Below are 15962 nucleotides of genomic sequence, written 5' to 3' on the forward strand. Positions count from 1 at the left end.
TGTTGTCAGTAAAAAAATACAAAATTTACTGCTTGGAAATTCAGAGATATGTTGTCAGTAGTTTAAAGACTAAAATAACAATTTACATTTTACTCAAAAATATACCTGTAAAGAGAAAAATCAGATAAACTGAACATTTAAAAGTGGTCTCTTAATTTTTGCCAAAGCTGTATACTGTACAAAGTAATATAGCTTATTAAGTAGTTTGAATGTCTAACAATATAAGTGTATCTTAACATGATAACAGTATACAAGGAACTTTGTGTAAAAAATTATATATAATGAACACAGTATATTGCTAGAAAGACTGCTGCAGCTCACAGCCATGCAGCGCATAGTAGGATAGGAAAGATATATCAGTATATATAATTAATAATGCTAAAATATGTCTTAGAGTTATGTAGATTGTAACAACAGATAATATGCTTCTCCTGGTAATTGCTATTGCTAACCCTTCGTGATAAACCAGGCACATAAAGACAATATATAAAGGTAACATTACCTGCAATAAGAGTATCCAGGAACCCACCACACCTGACGTGCTTTTTTCAATAAAATGCTTTGTCCAAGAAATGAAATGCTTTACATCAGCCACAAAAGTGAGATGTAATAAAGATATAAGGGTACACTTTCAATGGCTGCTGCATGGGAACGGGAGCATGCATCTTATCTGCCAACATCAGCAGCTCTTCTTTTTATTAACCTACCTGGTACAACATCATCATTGCAGCGTTAAGCACAGGCGATGTCTCCCCAGGCTTGCTGATAAAAAGAAAAGGTAATACTAGGTTATAAGTCTTAAGTGCAGCGGTCACTGTCATGGCCGATGGTATGGGATGTGCAAACAAATTTGGCACATTATCTATTTGTGACATGTAGCAAGTTATGCACACATTTTTGCCTAGTCGTTTTTCTTGAAAAGGACTAGCTGCTTCCAAGTTCTGGCTACTAAAAGGAGATGATGTGAAAACAGCCAAGCAAATCTGTGCTGCACAATTTGTAGACACTATATGGTAACAAACTGGCACAGAGGTATTATTACAGAGACCCATAGGAACTCCTACTAAGTCACACTTTATTTAAGAATTAGTTTCAAGATCAATATTCCTTAAAAACTCCATGTGTTACAAAATGAATGCATGTTTGTCATGTAGTTACCTGAACGCCTATGGATACGGAAAGTGTTATAGCTTGAAGAACTGCTGACTAGTGAGTCACATGCACACTCCTCTGGAGTGATGGGCCATTTATTGTCTTGTTTGAGGAGGGAATAGGGAATTATACAAAGCAAGTTTTGTTTGGATTGTCACCAAAACAAAAAGCTGGAAGCGGGGATGATAAAACAGAGGAGATATAAACACTTGCTTTGGGTTTACTACACAAATCACACTATAAAGTTTTCTTGAATTCATATAAGATTCTAACATCAGTGATTCATTTTAAAAGTTCATTGGGAAAATGAAGATAAAAGACTGATCAAAATAACGTGTCAGAGATTGTTGCTGCTGAGTGTAAATATCACGTCAGTCTAACCATTATTACATGTTAGAGATCTAGCTTATATTCATTAGTCTTATCACGTTCTACTAATAGAAAACATTATTTCATTCATTTTTAGAGACTTTATTATGCTGTGTGGGCAGCTAACAATTTTATTTAATATAGTTGTTTGGTATGCTAGGTCTCTGAAAGTTATTTGTTGCCTAATATTTTATCTCAGCTGTCTTTAGACATTAGACTTTTACTAGTGGTTCCAAACAAATTCAATTGTTGGGGTTGGGGAAGTGGAAAACCCAAAATGCTGAATTTTAACTTTTTGGAACTTTTATTTTCCCTTAGATAAGCAATCCCAGGGATGTCTGAGAGATACTTGTCTTCATTTATTTATGTAATATACATATTTGAAAGACAGACATTTGACAATAGTGAAACCTCAGATGATAACTAACTGCTAACATCTATTTGATGTCTATAGACTGCATAAATAATCAAGAAATAGAATGCAATGACTTATTATAGTGCATTAGCGTAACTAATTCTTTGGAAATGTGATGGAATGTTTGTTTTTTTAGACTAAGTAACAGATTAGGTTGTAGAATCTTAACTGTATTAGGGTTGGAGGGTCGCATTAAATATAAATTATGATTAAGTGCGATCGCAACCAGGGGTCCACCATACAGAGATGGTAAACCGCAGCTAGTGAGCAATAGTGGAGCGAGGCTGCGAGCAAGCACTTTAAACACACTGAGTTAAACGTCACTCAATCTGAACAGAGCGCAAAGTACCTAGCTCTGTTACTCCACAGAGCGGTACTGTACAAGAGGGCTCTTAGAGCTGAGCTCTGTTACTCCACAGAACAGTACTGTACAACAGAGCACTTAGAGCTATACCCTGTTAGACAATAGACGTCACAGGAGTAGAGCAACAATGACGCTAGTTGGGGTCCCTATCACTACCCCCAGGGATGTCTAGGCTGGTGGTTGTGCTTGCTCTGAAACTCAGCTGTGCTAACCACACACAAGACCGGAGTCAGATGCTAAGCCAAGTGGGAGTTCCCACCCTACACTGCCTACCTAGACACTCAATCGCCGTGCTAGAAGTGGCACACATACACACAGAGTGGTAGTGTATCCGCTCACACGCATAACACAAATGACACTAATGCGTCAGCATATGCCTCGGAGGACATTTTATATGTTCAGGCCATGTCTAGTTGGACAGGACCTTGCTTGTGGACTAATCCGGAGCTGCCACATCACAAGAGCAGCTGACGACCGACCACCAATGAGACATCGCCACATCACGAGCATGCTCAGTAAGGTGATTTCTGGACTTAGCCTCAGAGCGTCTTTTTGCTGCTACCTATCACTGGTTACCATAGACTTGGCTGGAATGCCAGCAATGACCAAACGAACAGCACAAGCCTGAGCAAGACGCTGGGACCAACATCTTTGCTCAACAGCAGCCACTGTGGCCGAAGCAGAATGCAAGACCACAGAGGCAGAAAAGGCTTGGGATCTACCCCATGCAGCGGGAGAATCCTGGCACCTAACAAACTGGATGCCATAATGTTAATAAAACTTTGAAACCACAGGTGACCACACATGCTAGACAACTGTCAACTCAAAGCTTATTCGACTGACAACTATATCTCTCACCCCCAATACACGTTCATATTTAAAAATGAATAGAGGAAAACATGCAATTGGCAAAATGCCTCTGGCAGCAATCTATATCTGGTGGAAAAGAAGCAGCTTAAAATGAAAGCGGGGGAGTCTGTCACTCTCTTCAATGTGTTCCTTAAACATTAATATGAAAATTGCCTTTTCATAGAGGAAGAGGACTTGAACTCTAATGCCACCTATTGGAGTGAAGACAAAAACAAGGTTGCATGTTGTATGCAAAATAAATTGCACCTACAGTAATTGTGTAAAGGATCCCAAAGGGGGAAAAATCAACTCCATATATAGCATTAAATAGAGTAGAAAAAGGACTATTGTGGTTGAAAAGATTATTTTATTGTATAAATATATATTCAATAATACAAAACAGTAAAATACATAGCAGATGGAACAAACGAATGGTGCCAACTAACAGCAAGAGCCTAGTGATCTATCATCAGTATTACAGTGGAAGAAGCCCTATATTTGATACAGTATTAGACCATGTGCAGGTTCCAAGAGGCCAAGTGGCAATATATATTAGACAAGCTAGGGTATAGCTTACCACAAATGAAGCACAGCTGTTAGAGGGTACCGGACCGGAGAGACCCCAACATGCGTTTCGCATGTTATTCACCGCTTTCTCAAGGGGATGCAATATTTTATTTTACACAATAAAATAATGTTTTTCACCACAATACTCCTTTTCCCCCTCTATTTAATGCCACCCATTGGAAGTAGCAATCTTAAAAGTCAGTATCGACCCTTTAACGAGCCTTGCCACATGACTTAGGACAAAAGCCAAACCAATTATCATTAATGTAATGTGTATTGGTCATTTAGCTTTGCATTGTTTTCAACAACAATTAACCTTCATGGTATACCTCCTATCAGGCTTTTAGGCTTCATCAGGGTATTTTAATCCTATAACTGAATAAATGAGTAATCAAAAGCATTGAAAAGAGTAAGAAAAAATGTCTGCTTTTTTGCCAGAAGCAGTGACACATATGTGTCCGTGCAACTCCATTAAGTAGACGATTTTGAACTGCAATATATGGCACAGCTCATGACCAGATATGAAAAAAATGCTAAACAAGCCCTTTAAGTTGGAGTCATTATGCCTGTTAAACATTATGCCAGCAAGTAAAGGAAAAATATGCATTATGTTAAATGCTCATACAAGAGTGAGGAGTGTAGTGCAGAGAGATGTAATATTTGGCCCTCTCAAGCTGTTTTTTTTCTTTTTTTGTTTCCTTTTACAAGACATTTGCACATTCTTAAGTACAATACAAAGAATGATCAACATGTGATTGATTTACACTTAGTAGATGTAATCTAGATTTTCCTTTGCACTGTATTTTAAGGCGTTTATCTAACAGAAGGTTTTTTTTGTTTCCTTCTTTAGGGTTTTACAGGCAAAGATGGGGCTGTCGGACCCCGAGGTCCACCTGGGCCAGTGGTAAGTAGTATAACATCATGCAATTATACCAGATTGTACATTGCTAGAGTATTAACTCCTCCTAGTGCTTAAGGCCCCATTACATTTTGCGATGCACCAGCGATCCCGACCATGATATGACCCAGTCAGGATCGCTGGTGCGTCGCTAAATGGTCGCTAGTGAGCTGCCAAACAGGCAAAACTCACTAGCGATGCAGCAGCGGTCATACTCACCTTTCAGACGTGGCGAGGGTGACCGTCTTCTGCCTCCATCCATGGCTCGCTCGTCGGCGCCAGCAGGAAGCCGACGACGAGAAATGGACCAGGCCGATCTCGCGCGATTAGCAATAGCCAGCGGGGGAGCCGGTTGGAGGTAAGTATCACATGTAGCGATATCGCTAGCAATATCGCTGCTGCGTCACAAAATCGGTGACGCTTTATTGATATTGCTAGCGATATCGCTAAGTGTAAAGCCCCCTTTACACACTTTGGATGCCATTGTGGCCGCTGGGTTACACTGTAGAGTGGAAGCATCTGCTGGTGCAAGAAATATGATCAAGCAGTCTGATCATGTTCTAAGACCCCTGACTATTCTGTTTATAAACATCTGATAAAATTTTGTGTAACAACCTGTATCACATGTACCACTTTATTTTGCAGGGAGCACCAGGAGTTCAAGGAGCACCAGGCCCAAGCGGAATGCCCGGAAAACAGGGAGATAATGGTTTACCGGTAAGTAAAATAATTTTCTGCTGATTGAGAACAAATATCAGCTCTTATTTTGTAACCTAATAAACATCGTAATGGAAAGCCAAACCTTTGGAAGTATAATTCTGCACTACATCTTTTTAACAGTTGCAGTAGTTGATTGTTGGAATTTGAGGTAATCATTTTCCATTTGAAACAGTACCAAGATCATCTGCCAAAATATATAGTTCTACACTGTGTAAATACTAAGAGCTAGATCAGCACATTTCCTAAAATGTGCCTGAGTTTCATTGCTGCCTCCTTCCTTAAATTATATGTCATTTAGAATAAGTGATATCCAATCTCTTGCAGACAATTTTCCTTTGGAGTAATAACTAAAATGAGACAGTGGTTAATGAGACATCAGTTTGGGTAAAAAAAGAAAGTGCTTCACTGGTAGAAACAATATTTTGACAAAATTTATAATGATTTACTTAACTGAATAGGTCATAGTGAAGCTTGTCAATTAGAGATTATTCATGGATGATTATTTCTGGTGCAGTAATTTTCCCAAATCTTTGATGTACAAAAATCATGGCATATTCCTGTTGTGAGTTTTTAGATTTCTTGAATCTTGCATAGAATTGTATGATTTGCTGTAGATGACACTGTTGATTTTGTTGGAGAAAGTGACCTGGTAGGCTGAGTGCACACGTACTTTTTGGCCCTGCGGATTTTTTCGCGCAGAATGGAAGAAATCCGCAGGTCAAATTACCTGCATTTTTCCTGCGGATTTCTTCCATTTTTGATGCAGTTTTCATGCGGTTTTTGTGCGGTTTTCCATCGCGGTTTTCCCCCTGCGGATTTGGTGACAGGGGAGATGGAAAACCGCACAAAAGAAGTAACATGCTGCGGATTTTGTACCGCGGGAAAACCGCGCGGAAAAATCCACAGCGTCTGCACAGCGGTTTTTTTTTACATTGATTTTAAGGCTACTGTACATCACAATGCAGAAATGCAACGTTTCTGCGCTGTAAAATCCGCTGCGGAACCGCTGCAAATCTGCATCGTGTGCACACAGCCTTATTCTAAACATGACTGTACTGTAATAATAGCCTAACAAACAGGCTAAAAGAGTGTGTTTGGGGCATTTGTCAGTCCATTGCATGTCAACATAGTTTGAAGCATCAAATAGCAGAGTAGACTACACTCTTTCATATACAGAATCCTCTAAAAAACATCCATTGAATAGATACTATAATCTATGGGTGATTGATTGCTCTGTAAACCATGTGTTAAAAGGATCTGATTAAAGTGCACCTGTCACCTGTTTTGGCCGCTATAAGATGCGGCTGCTGCCTTTCAGGGCTTATCTACAGCATTCTATAATGCTGTAGATAAGCCCCCGGTCTGACCTGCAAGATAAGAAAGATAAGTTTTATTATACTCACTTGGAGGCGGTCCGATGCAGTCCGGTCCGATGGGTGTCGCAGGTCCGGGTCCGGTGCCTCCCATCTTCTTGCGATGCCATCCTGCTGTTGATTCATCGCTCCCGGCATCACACTTCTGCGCAGGTGTACTTCTCTGCCTTGCAGTACTTTGCTCTGTCCTCAACAGGGTAGATAAATGTACTTGTGCAGGAGCGCGATGCCCCCTCAGTGAGTATAATGAAACTTATTTTTCTTATCTTTCAGGTCGGACTGGGGGCTTATCTACGGCATTATAGAACACTGTAGATAAGCCCTGAAAGGCTGTGGCCCCTTCTTATAGCGGCCAAAACAGGTGACAGGTTCCCTTTAAGCTATACTTCATGAGATTTTCAATAACTTTTCATTATGTATCTGTCTGGATGCCAATGAATGCACTCAACGTATGCCCTACAGTGACATCTATATACATAGGATATTATGGTGTCCGATTATCAGATACATGATGAAAAATAATTGAAAAGCACATGACATATCTGTTAGTAGGCTACTTTTATAGGCTACGGATGACGGATGCCACTGTTAGGTATTCCTCACAGCATTCATTTGACTTATAAATTGGTAAGTTTCCCCATCATATAAATTAAATGGAAGCTAAAAATGTGAACAAAGCCTAAGCAGAATAGACTACAGCCATGGATTTCAAGTTGTAACTAAAGCTAACTTAAAAGCTAGTGGATTGTGAAAAGAGATTGTATCCAAAAAGAAAGGGTGCTTGTGTTGTCACATTAAAGCTGAAATATTGGGACGTAGAAAACCTTCAAACATAAAAGCTCATCCTACTTTGTGGATAAAAGATCAGAGAGACTTCACCGTATTAAAGATTTTATTTGTGTTACTGGATTGAACCATGCATGGAGTATTCTGTGTGGAGGCGAGAGGATAAAATAAGCCACTCTTTACTATTCTTCAGATAGAAATATGCCGGCAAGTATTATGTGGGGAGATGGCATTGTTGTTCAAAAATGTATTGACTTTGATGTTCACTACTGGTTTTAATTATTGTGGTATATTAAATGCTTGTGAACATTAGCATGCCAGGATAAAAGGGTAACATCAAATTAATAAGGGTGGCTCGCAGATGTTTCTGTGTTTCAGTTTAAAGGCTGATTATTCAGCATTTATCAAATAGGAAAGTAGACATGATGGAATAATTGAGGGATTAATGCGAATGAACATGAGTTTATGGTTGGCATTTAGCTTAATCAGTTTAAGTAATGGCTGTGATGGCCAGAAAGCATGTCCTATTGTCTCACAGTTCCAGTCTGCTGATTCACTGTTGCATGACCAGTACACAATGTGCTGGAGTTCACAAATACTTGCTCCACTGTTCAATAAATCTTTGAGTTTACTCTACAGCAGATAAACTGTATGCAAGGGGTTAACTTTAATGATATTATATATATATAATGACATATTATATATATATATATATATATATTATTTCAGTAATTATAATCAAGTGTAATTTTTTCACAGGGTCCTTCAGGACTGAAAGGAGACAAGGGTGAAAGGGTATGTAAATAGATGTATCAGTCTTGCACTACTTCCTAGGTGCTTGGTTACTAAAGATGATACTTGCATGCTAGAAATGGGCCATTTTGTAATTGGGGGCTTTTATGCTCTTCTGAGGGGTTGTCTAATGGGGCAAGACTTTGATTGCATAGGGTGAATTTGGTTTAAAATGTTTACGCTCATTTAAACCAAAATATCAAAACTTCTCCCCTTAACTTGTACCTTTTACTTACTGTGCAGTATTGTTAAGTTTAACATCCAGCATCTTCTTTATATTCATGATATGGTTGTTGCTTTTTGAATTTAAGGGTGATATGGCTTCTCAGAATATGATGAGGTCGGTTGCACGACAAGTTTGTGAACAGATGATAAACAGTAAGTTTGTGCAATTACCTTGTTCATTGTTAGTTACAATTTGGAATTATTGGCATTGATGGGTATGAATGAACATATTAGCCTCTATTAACCTTAAATATGTCTGTATCATGTGAAACGTGTATTGTATAAATTTTTGAACAGTAGTACTAAGACTAATACAGTATGTAACACAATAGCCAGAGTTAGTACTCTACATCAGACTGGTCTTCTGTATGGATCTGCTGATTTAAGCAGATTAAAAGTGCCTTAAAGGATCATGTTTATGACTTGTCAATAGAGAATGTAGCAATTCTGTTTAGGAGTCCATTAGGCATCTCTCTATGCACACTCATTAGGACCGTCCACTGTACACTTAAGCAGAGAATATGCAGAGGTTTATATGAAAAGAATACTAATTATACTGAATCTTTTTTTTTCTTTAATACTTCCATTACATATGAATTGTTAACTATGCAGTCTCCTTACCGTCTACTTACTTTCTGGGTTCTGACAGGGTGGGCTGTCACAGCTTTGTTGAAAGTGGAACTGTAGAATTAGCAGAACTATAAAGCTCAGTACAAGTTCTGCTGTAACACATTTAGACATCAGGGGTTTGTTCTGGAATGTGTGTGCTGTTTTTACTATATTTACAAAAATATATAACAGGTCATCTCTTCAGACAAGAGGGAGGTAAGCAGCTAACTGCTGTATAGAAATCAATGGGCTGGTGAGAGGAGGCTGGTATGCTAGGAGTCAACCTCTTTCCTGAATTGTAATTACTGCACACTCTATTCCTGGGTTTTGGAGGCTAAGCTCCATGGAAACGAGCTGTACAATATAAAAGATGCTTATGTCCCCCCCAAAAATTGAGAAAAGTATTCAAGGAGTGATACCTTTATTGGCTAACCAAAGAAATTATATTTGCAAATATAATTTCTCTGGTTAGCCAATAAAGGTATCACTCCTTGTATACTTTTCTCAATTTTTTGGGGGACATAAGTATTTACATCTATTTTTCTGGCTAACACGGTACCACAATATTATTTTGTATTGTACACTGTAAAAGATAAAAGCAGTCATTGTGGGAGAATGACAGCAGATAGATAGTATGAAAGTAAGTAAGTTTTCAATTGACTTGCTTTTCTGACTGTTTAAAGCAATTAAAACATTTGAGAATACCCATTTAATTGAGTAATGAAAAGGGTTACATTGCTCAAGGTTGTGATCAAACACCCAAAGATTACAGCTGATTGGGGTGAAAGTTGCATAAGTGCTTGCTTTTCATGCTACAACAAAGTTAACCCATTGAAAAATCATGATTCAAATTTTCACTTCTGGAGATGGGCACACATAAGTTTATCAGTACATGAATGTGATTAGTGATACAATTTTAAAGTAATTTGCAACATAATATTAAATTGGTTATTCATATGTATTATATTTTGCAGAACTCATTAAAATGTTTAACCCCTTTCCAACATATGCCGTAACGCAAATGTCAGACTCCCCCTGTTTAGTGCGGGCTCTGGTGCTGAGCCTGCACCTTTCCTGGCATATAACAGCTGATTTATACAGTTTACATGTGCCCACAACAGCCGTGGGTGGAATCGCAATCTCTGACAGTGGCATTTAGCTCGCACTTACAAGAAGCATGTCATTGGCTCCAACCATAGGTGACCTCGTCACATGATCGCGGGTCACTGGTGGGTCAGCATGACAACCAGAGGACTGCAGCAGACCTCTGTGGCTGTCATTGCTAGATTGCTATGAGCACTGCTCCATGGTCAGCTCTCATAGCAAGTGAGCATTTCTGCTACACACAGGTGATCTGATCATTACATGTGTGTAGCAGAGGTGATCAAAGTACTGCAGTTTCTAGTATACCATGGAGACTATTGAAGCAAGCAAAAAGTAAAAAAAAAGTTTTTATAAATATATAAAAGTTCAAGTCACCCACCTTTTGCCCCATTCATAATAATATAATCAATATCAAAATCCACATATTTCGTAAGGCCAGAACTACATTTTTTTGGTCGCCAAAACATTGCAATAAAATGCAAGAACGGTCGACTAAAGCATTATTATCTACACCAAAATTGTATCATTAAAAATGTCACCTTGGCATGCAAAAAATAAGCCCTCACCCAGCCCCAGATCACGAAAAATGGTGACGCTGCAGGTCTCGGAAAATGGCGCCATTTTTTATTTTTACAAATTTGGGATTTTTTTCATCACTTAAGTAAAAAAGAACCTATACATGTTCAGTGTCTTTGAACTTGTAATGACCTGGAGAATCATAGTGGTAGGTTAGTTTTAGCATTTAGTGAACATGGTAAAAAACAAAACAAAACATGAGAAATTCAGCTCAGTGAACTTGTGAACAAACTTCTTTCTTTATTCACCAAAAAGTGCTCAGCAGAGGGTAAAACAACATCAGCATTGACAGTTACATGATATGCAACATCGACACATTTAGCGTGGCTGCGCACCCTTAATCTTGATTAAGGGTGCATAGCCACCTGAAACGCGTTGATGTCGCATATCATGTAACTGTCAACGCTGATGTTGTTTTACCCTCTGCTGAGCACTTTTTGGTGAATAAAGAAAGAAGTTTGTTCACATGTTCCTTGAGCTGGATTTGTCATGTTTTGATTGCTTCACGCTTTGACACAGTATTCCTCGTGATCCAAACACCTAAGGATGTCTACTACGGTGAGCTGGACTTATTTCTAAAAAAAAAAACCCAACAACTGTGGAATTGCACTTTTATTTTGCAGTTTCACCGCACTTGTAATTTTGTTCCCATTTTCCAGTACACGATATGTTAAAACCAATGGTGTGGTTTAAAAAAAACAACTTGTCCCACAAAAAACAAGCCCTCAGATGGCCGTATTGACCTAAAAATAAAAGAGTTATGGCTCTGGGAAGAAGGGGAGCAAAAAATGAAAACGCAAAAATGGAAAATGGCCCAGGGTTTAAGGGGGTAAGTATGGAATTTGAAATACTGCTAATTTTGAAAATTCAAGAACCAAAGAAGCAGAACTTTTCTAATGGCTAAGAAGACTGCCTTACTTATCTCTGCTATATAATTATCCTTTCCACCTTCTGCATAACTCAACAGGTACATGCTGCATTAAGGAATTTAATACTAACAAAGGAAATAAGATTTCTTTTTGTGTTAACAGTAGACTGTCAAGATTATTGACTAATGATTACTTTCCTGCAATACAGCAAGGCTTTCAGTGCCAGAAAGTCTGAATGAAAGCTTAAGACAGATAAGCACTTGAACCACCTAGCCTGCCTCTGAGTAAAATCCCAGACTACGCTTTGTACTATGCCTACCTACATTAAATGTTTTCATTATAGTTTTCTTCAGGGATTTCTTTGCTCTCCTGCTCTCAGAACACCTATATTATACATTTCTAAATACACAAAGTCTGCTGATGTTTGATGTTTAGCTTCTAAGCAATATTACCTAGATATCTCAGTGTTTCAAGCTAAGTTATGCTTTATTGGAAAAGTAAGACATTAGTCAAAAGTTACTGCTTACATCTAATGTTACATTTTTATTTTTTTAGGTCAAATGAGCAGATTTAATCAAATGCTGAACCAGATTCCAAATGACTATTATTCCAATCGTAATCAACCAGGACCTACAGGTCCACCAGGCCCTCCAGGCAATGCTGGACCAAGAGGTGAACCTGGATCTTCTGGCAGTTCTGGATTTCCAGGAACACCTGGTCTTCAAGGACCACCTGGAGAAAGAGGTGAGTGTATATGTGAAATTACAGTTCTTCATTGTTACACACAATTTTATTATTAAAAACAAAACTAAAAAAGTGCTTTTTTTGTGAAAATATTACTGTAGTTAAGGTAACATATAACCATGGCTGAAATGTCAATATTGCAGAATCCACAGTGATTCTTTCTCATTGCACACATTGTTTAGGCTTACCAGGAGAAAAGGGAGAGAGAGGCAACCCTGGAATTGGATCACAAGGACCAAGAGGGCTTACAGGACCTCCAGGTTGGTATATATACAGCATTCAGCTTTTTCATTTATGGACATTATGTTACTAACTGCCCTAGTTAAATACAAAGATTAGATACTTTATGTGACGTAATATCTTCTAAAGCATAAATATTTTGCCACAGTCAGAGGCGTTTCATTTCTGTTTATCATTGATTTATTCTAAAATCACCATTTATACAAAATAATATCAATTGATGAAAAAATCCTTCTTGTAGAAATTTCCAATATTGCACTGTTTATACACTACGATGTTAAAAAAATGATGACCTGTAAAAAAAACAGAAAATATTATCTGTCCAATAATTTTGGTAGGATCATAATGTAACACCACTACTAGGGAAACCAAATATACAGTCAATTGGTGTAAATGCCGTGTGTTATGAGATAATGAGGGTGTTCTGACTGCAGTGTTTTATGGAGCAGTGAACAGAAAACATGAAGTATGTTCTAAAAACTTTTCTCTTTTACTGCTCTATATATTAATTAGGTGAATCTTCAATTAATTGACTTACTTTAGTTAGTGCCCCTTTCTCAGAGTTTTGGAAGCTACAGTTAGGTCCATATATATTTGGACAGAGACAACATTTTTCTAATTTTGGTTCTAGATATTACCACAATGAATTTTAAACAAAACAATTCAGATTCCGTTGAAGTTCAGACTTTCAGCTTTCATTTGAGGGTATCCACATTAAAATTGGATGAAGGGTTTAGGAGTTTCAGCTCCTTAACATGTGCCACCCTGTTTTTAAAGAGACCAAAAGTAATTGGACAATTGACTCCAAGGCTATTTCATGGACAGGTGTGGGCAATCCCTTCGTTATGTCATTCTTACTTAAGCAGATAAAAGGCATGGAGTTGATTTGAGGTGTGGTGCTTGCATTTGGAAGGTTTTGCTGTGAAGGAAACAGCGGTCAAAGGAGCTCTCCATGCAGGTGAAACAAGCCATCCTTAAGCTGCAAAAACAGAAAAAACCCATCCGAGAAATTGCTACAACATTAGGAGTGGCAAAATCTACAGTTTGGTACATCCTGAGAAAGAAAGAAAGCACTGGTGAACTCATCAATGCAAAAAGACCTGGGCGGAAGACACGGAAGACAACAGTGGTGGATGATCGCAGAATAATCTCCATGGTGAAGAGAAACCCCTTCACAACAGCCAACCAAGTGAACAACACTCTCCATTAGGTAGGCATATCAATATCCAAATCTATGATAAAGAGAAGACTGCATGAAAGTAAATACAGAGGGTTCACTGCACGGTGCAAGCCACTCATAAGCATCAAGAATCAAAAGGCTAGACTGGACTTTGCTAAAAAAAACATCTAAAAAAGCCAGCACAGTTCTGGAAGAACATTCTTTGGACAGATGAAACCAAGATCAACCTCTACCAGAATGATGGAAAGAGAAAAGTATGGCGAAGGCATGGTACAGCTCATGATCCAAAGCGTACCACATCATTTATAAAACACGGCAGAGGCAGTGTGATGGCTTGGGCATGCATGGCTGCCAGTGGCACTGGGTCACTAGTGTTTATTGATGATGTGACACAGGTCAGAAGCAGCCGAATGAATTCTGAGGTATTCAGAGCCATACTGTGTGCTCAGATCCAGCCAAATGCAGCCAAACTGATTGGTCGTCGTTTCATACTTCAGATGCACAATGATCCAAAACATAAAGCCAAAGCAACCCAGGAGTTTATTAAAGCAAAGAAGTGGAATATTCTTGAATGGCCAAGTCAGTCACCTGATCTCAACCCAATTGAGCATGCATTTCACTTATTAAAGACTAAACTTCAGACAGAAAGGCCCACAAACAAACAGCAACTGAAAACCACCGCAGTGAAGGCCTGGCAGAGCATCAAAAAGGAGGAAACACAGCGTCTGGTGATGTCCATGAGTTCAAGACTTCAGGCAGTCATTGCCAACAAAGGGTTTTCAACAAAGTACTAGAAATGAACATTTTATTTACAATTATTTAATCTGTCCAATTACTTTTGGTCCCTTTAAAAACAGGGTGGCACATGTTAAGGAGCTGAAACTCCTAAACCCTTCATCCAATTTTAATGTGGATACCCTCAAATGAAAGCTGAAAGTCTTAACTTCAACTGCATCTGAATGGTTTTGTTTAAAATTCATTGTGGTAATGTCTAGAACCAAAATTAGAAAAATGTTGTCTCTGTCCAAATATATATGGACCTAAGTGTAGCTCTTCATGTTTTTAAAGCACCACTTCAGCATTTTTTTTATTGCAGCGTTGGAGTGGTGCTTCTATTGAAAGTACACCTATACTTCTACTTACTTGACGCTGTCTTCATCTTATATTGCTGCTGCTCCTGCCGGTCTGTGGCAGTTTGTGACCTGCTGAATTGCTCCAATATTTGTCGGCGCAAACCTGAGGTCACTTTTCAACACTTTTCAATACAAGTCTATGAAAGCCTTATTTTGGCCCTCATCGACTTGCATTGAGAGCTTGTGACCATCACTTCTGAATTCTGGCCAGTGAGAAATAACAGTCACAATATGGTGCCTCGGGAGCAGCATATAGAAAGTGAAGATGGTGGCAGGAAAGTATTCAACTAGAGTCAGGAACCTTAGATTAGAAGCACCACTCCAGCGCTGAAAAAAATAAAATTTGGGAATGGTGCTTTAGCCTGCCTTCTCCTAGTTAGCGTAAATCAAATAAAACATGTATAATATAAATATTTTTTCTAAAAACAACAATATATGTATTATTTGTTTGCAAATTAAAAACATGGCTACTGGTGTAATAGATGGTGAAATCAACAAAACCATTTCTCCTTTGTAAAATGAAATCTAAAACTCTTTAACATGGAAACAGATTTGTATTGTTAATCCTAAACCTACGTTTCCTATCATGCTATTATGATGTTACAGGATTACTAGATTACAAATAGTCCTACAATCCAAATTTGCAGCACTCTAATCTGTTCCTCACCATACTGACTTTTTATAGGCTGGAGACTTGGCTCCAGAACATTTTTTGGGTTGTTTCTGTATTTTATTCTGTAGTTGAAACATGATTTTTTCATTACAACATGTACAAGCTTGCAACTATTTTATCCTCACTTGGTTCAAGATTTACATTTTAGCTTACCATAATAATGATTGCTCCAAAAACAACATTACTTCATCTGTCCTTGGGCCACAGAGTAGCAAAGTTGATGCACTTCTAAATTTTAATTGAAATTCAGTGCGCTTTCAAATGTAGTAGTTTCCCTGGAGGTTATTATTACATCTTAGCGGTGGAAACAAACCTGAGAATTCA

At 38.3% G+C, this 15962-nt stretch overlaps 1 protein-coding gene across 3 annotated transcripts in view; it reads left to right on the forward strand.

Moving 5' to 3' along the window:
• The window catches only part of COL12A1 (collagen type XII alpha 1 chain), a 221073-nt gene that overhangs the window by 198983 nt on the left and 6128 nt on the right, over window positions 1-15962 (forward strand). For all 3 annotated transcript variants that reach the window (XM_073569320.1, XM_073569322.1, XM_073569323.1), the window contains 6 exons: window positions 4567-4620; window positions 5260-5331; window positions 8253-8288; window positions 8597-8663; window positions 12224-12412; window positions 12595-12672. In XM_073569320.1, coding sequence (XP_073425421.1) covers window positions 4567-4620; window positions 5260-5331; window positions 8253-8288; window positions 8597-8663; window positions 12224-12412; window positions 12595-12672 — 496 coding nt within the window. The remainder of the gene's footprint in view (window positions 1-4566; window positions 4621-5259; window positions 5332-8252; window positions 8289-8596; window positions 8664-12223; window positions 12413-12594; window positions 12673-15962) is intronic.

This window comes from Dendrobates tinctorius, unplaced genomic scaffold, assembly GCF_039654945.1.
Source record: "Dendrobates tinctorius isolate UK_male_01 unplaced genomic scaffold, ASM3965494v1 ptg000024l, whole genome shotgun sequence".
In the NCBI taxonomy this organism is placed as follows: domain Eukaryota; kingdom Metazoa; phylum Chordata; class Amphibia; order Anura; family Dendrobatidae; genus Dendrobates; species Dendrobates tinctorius.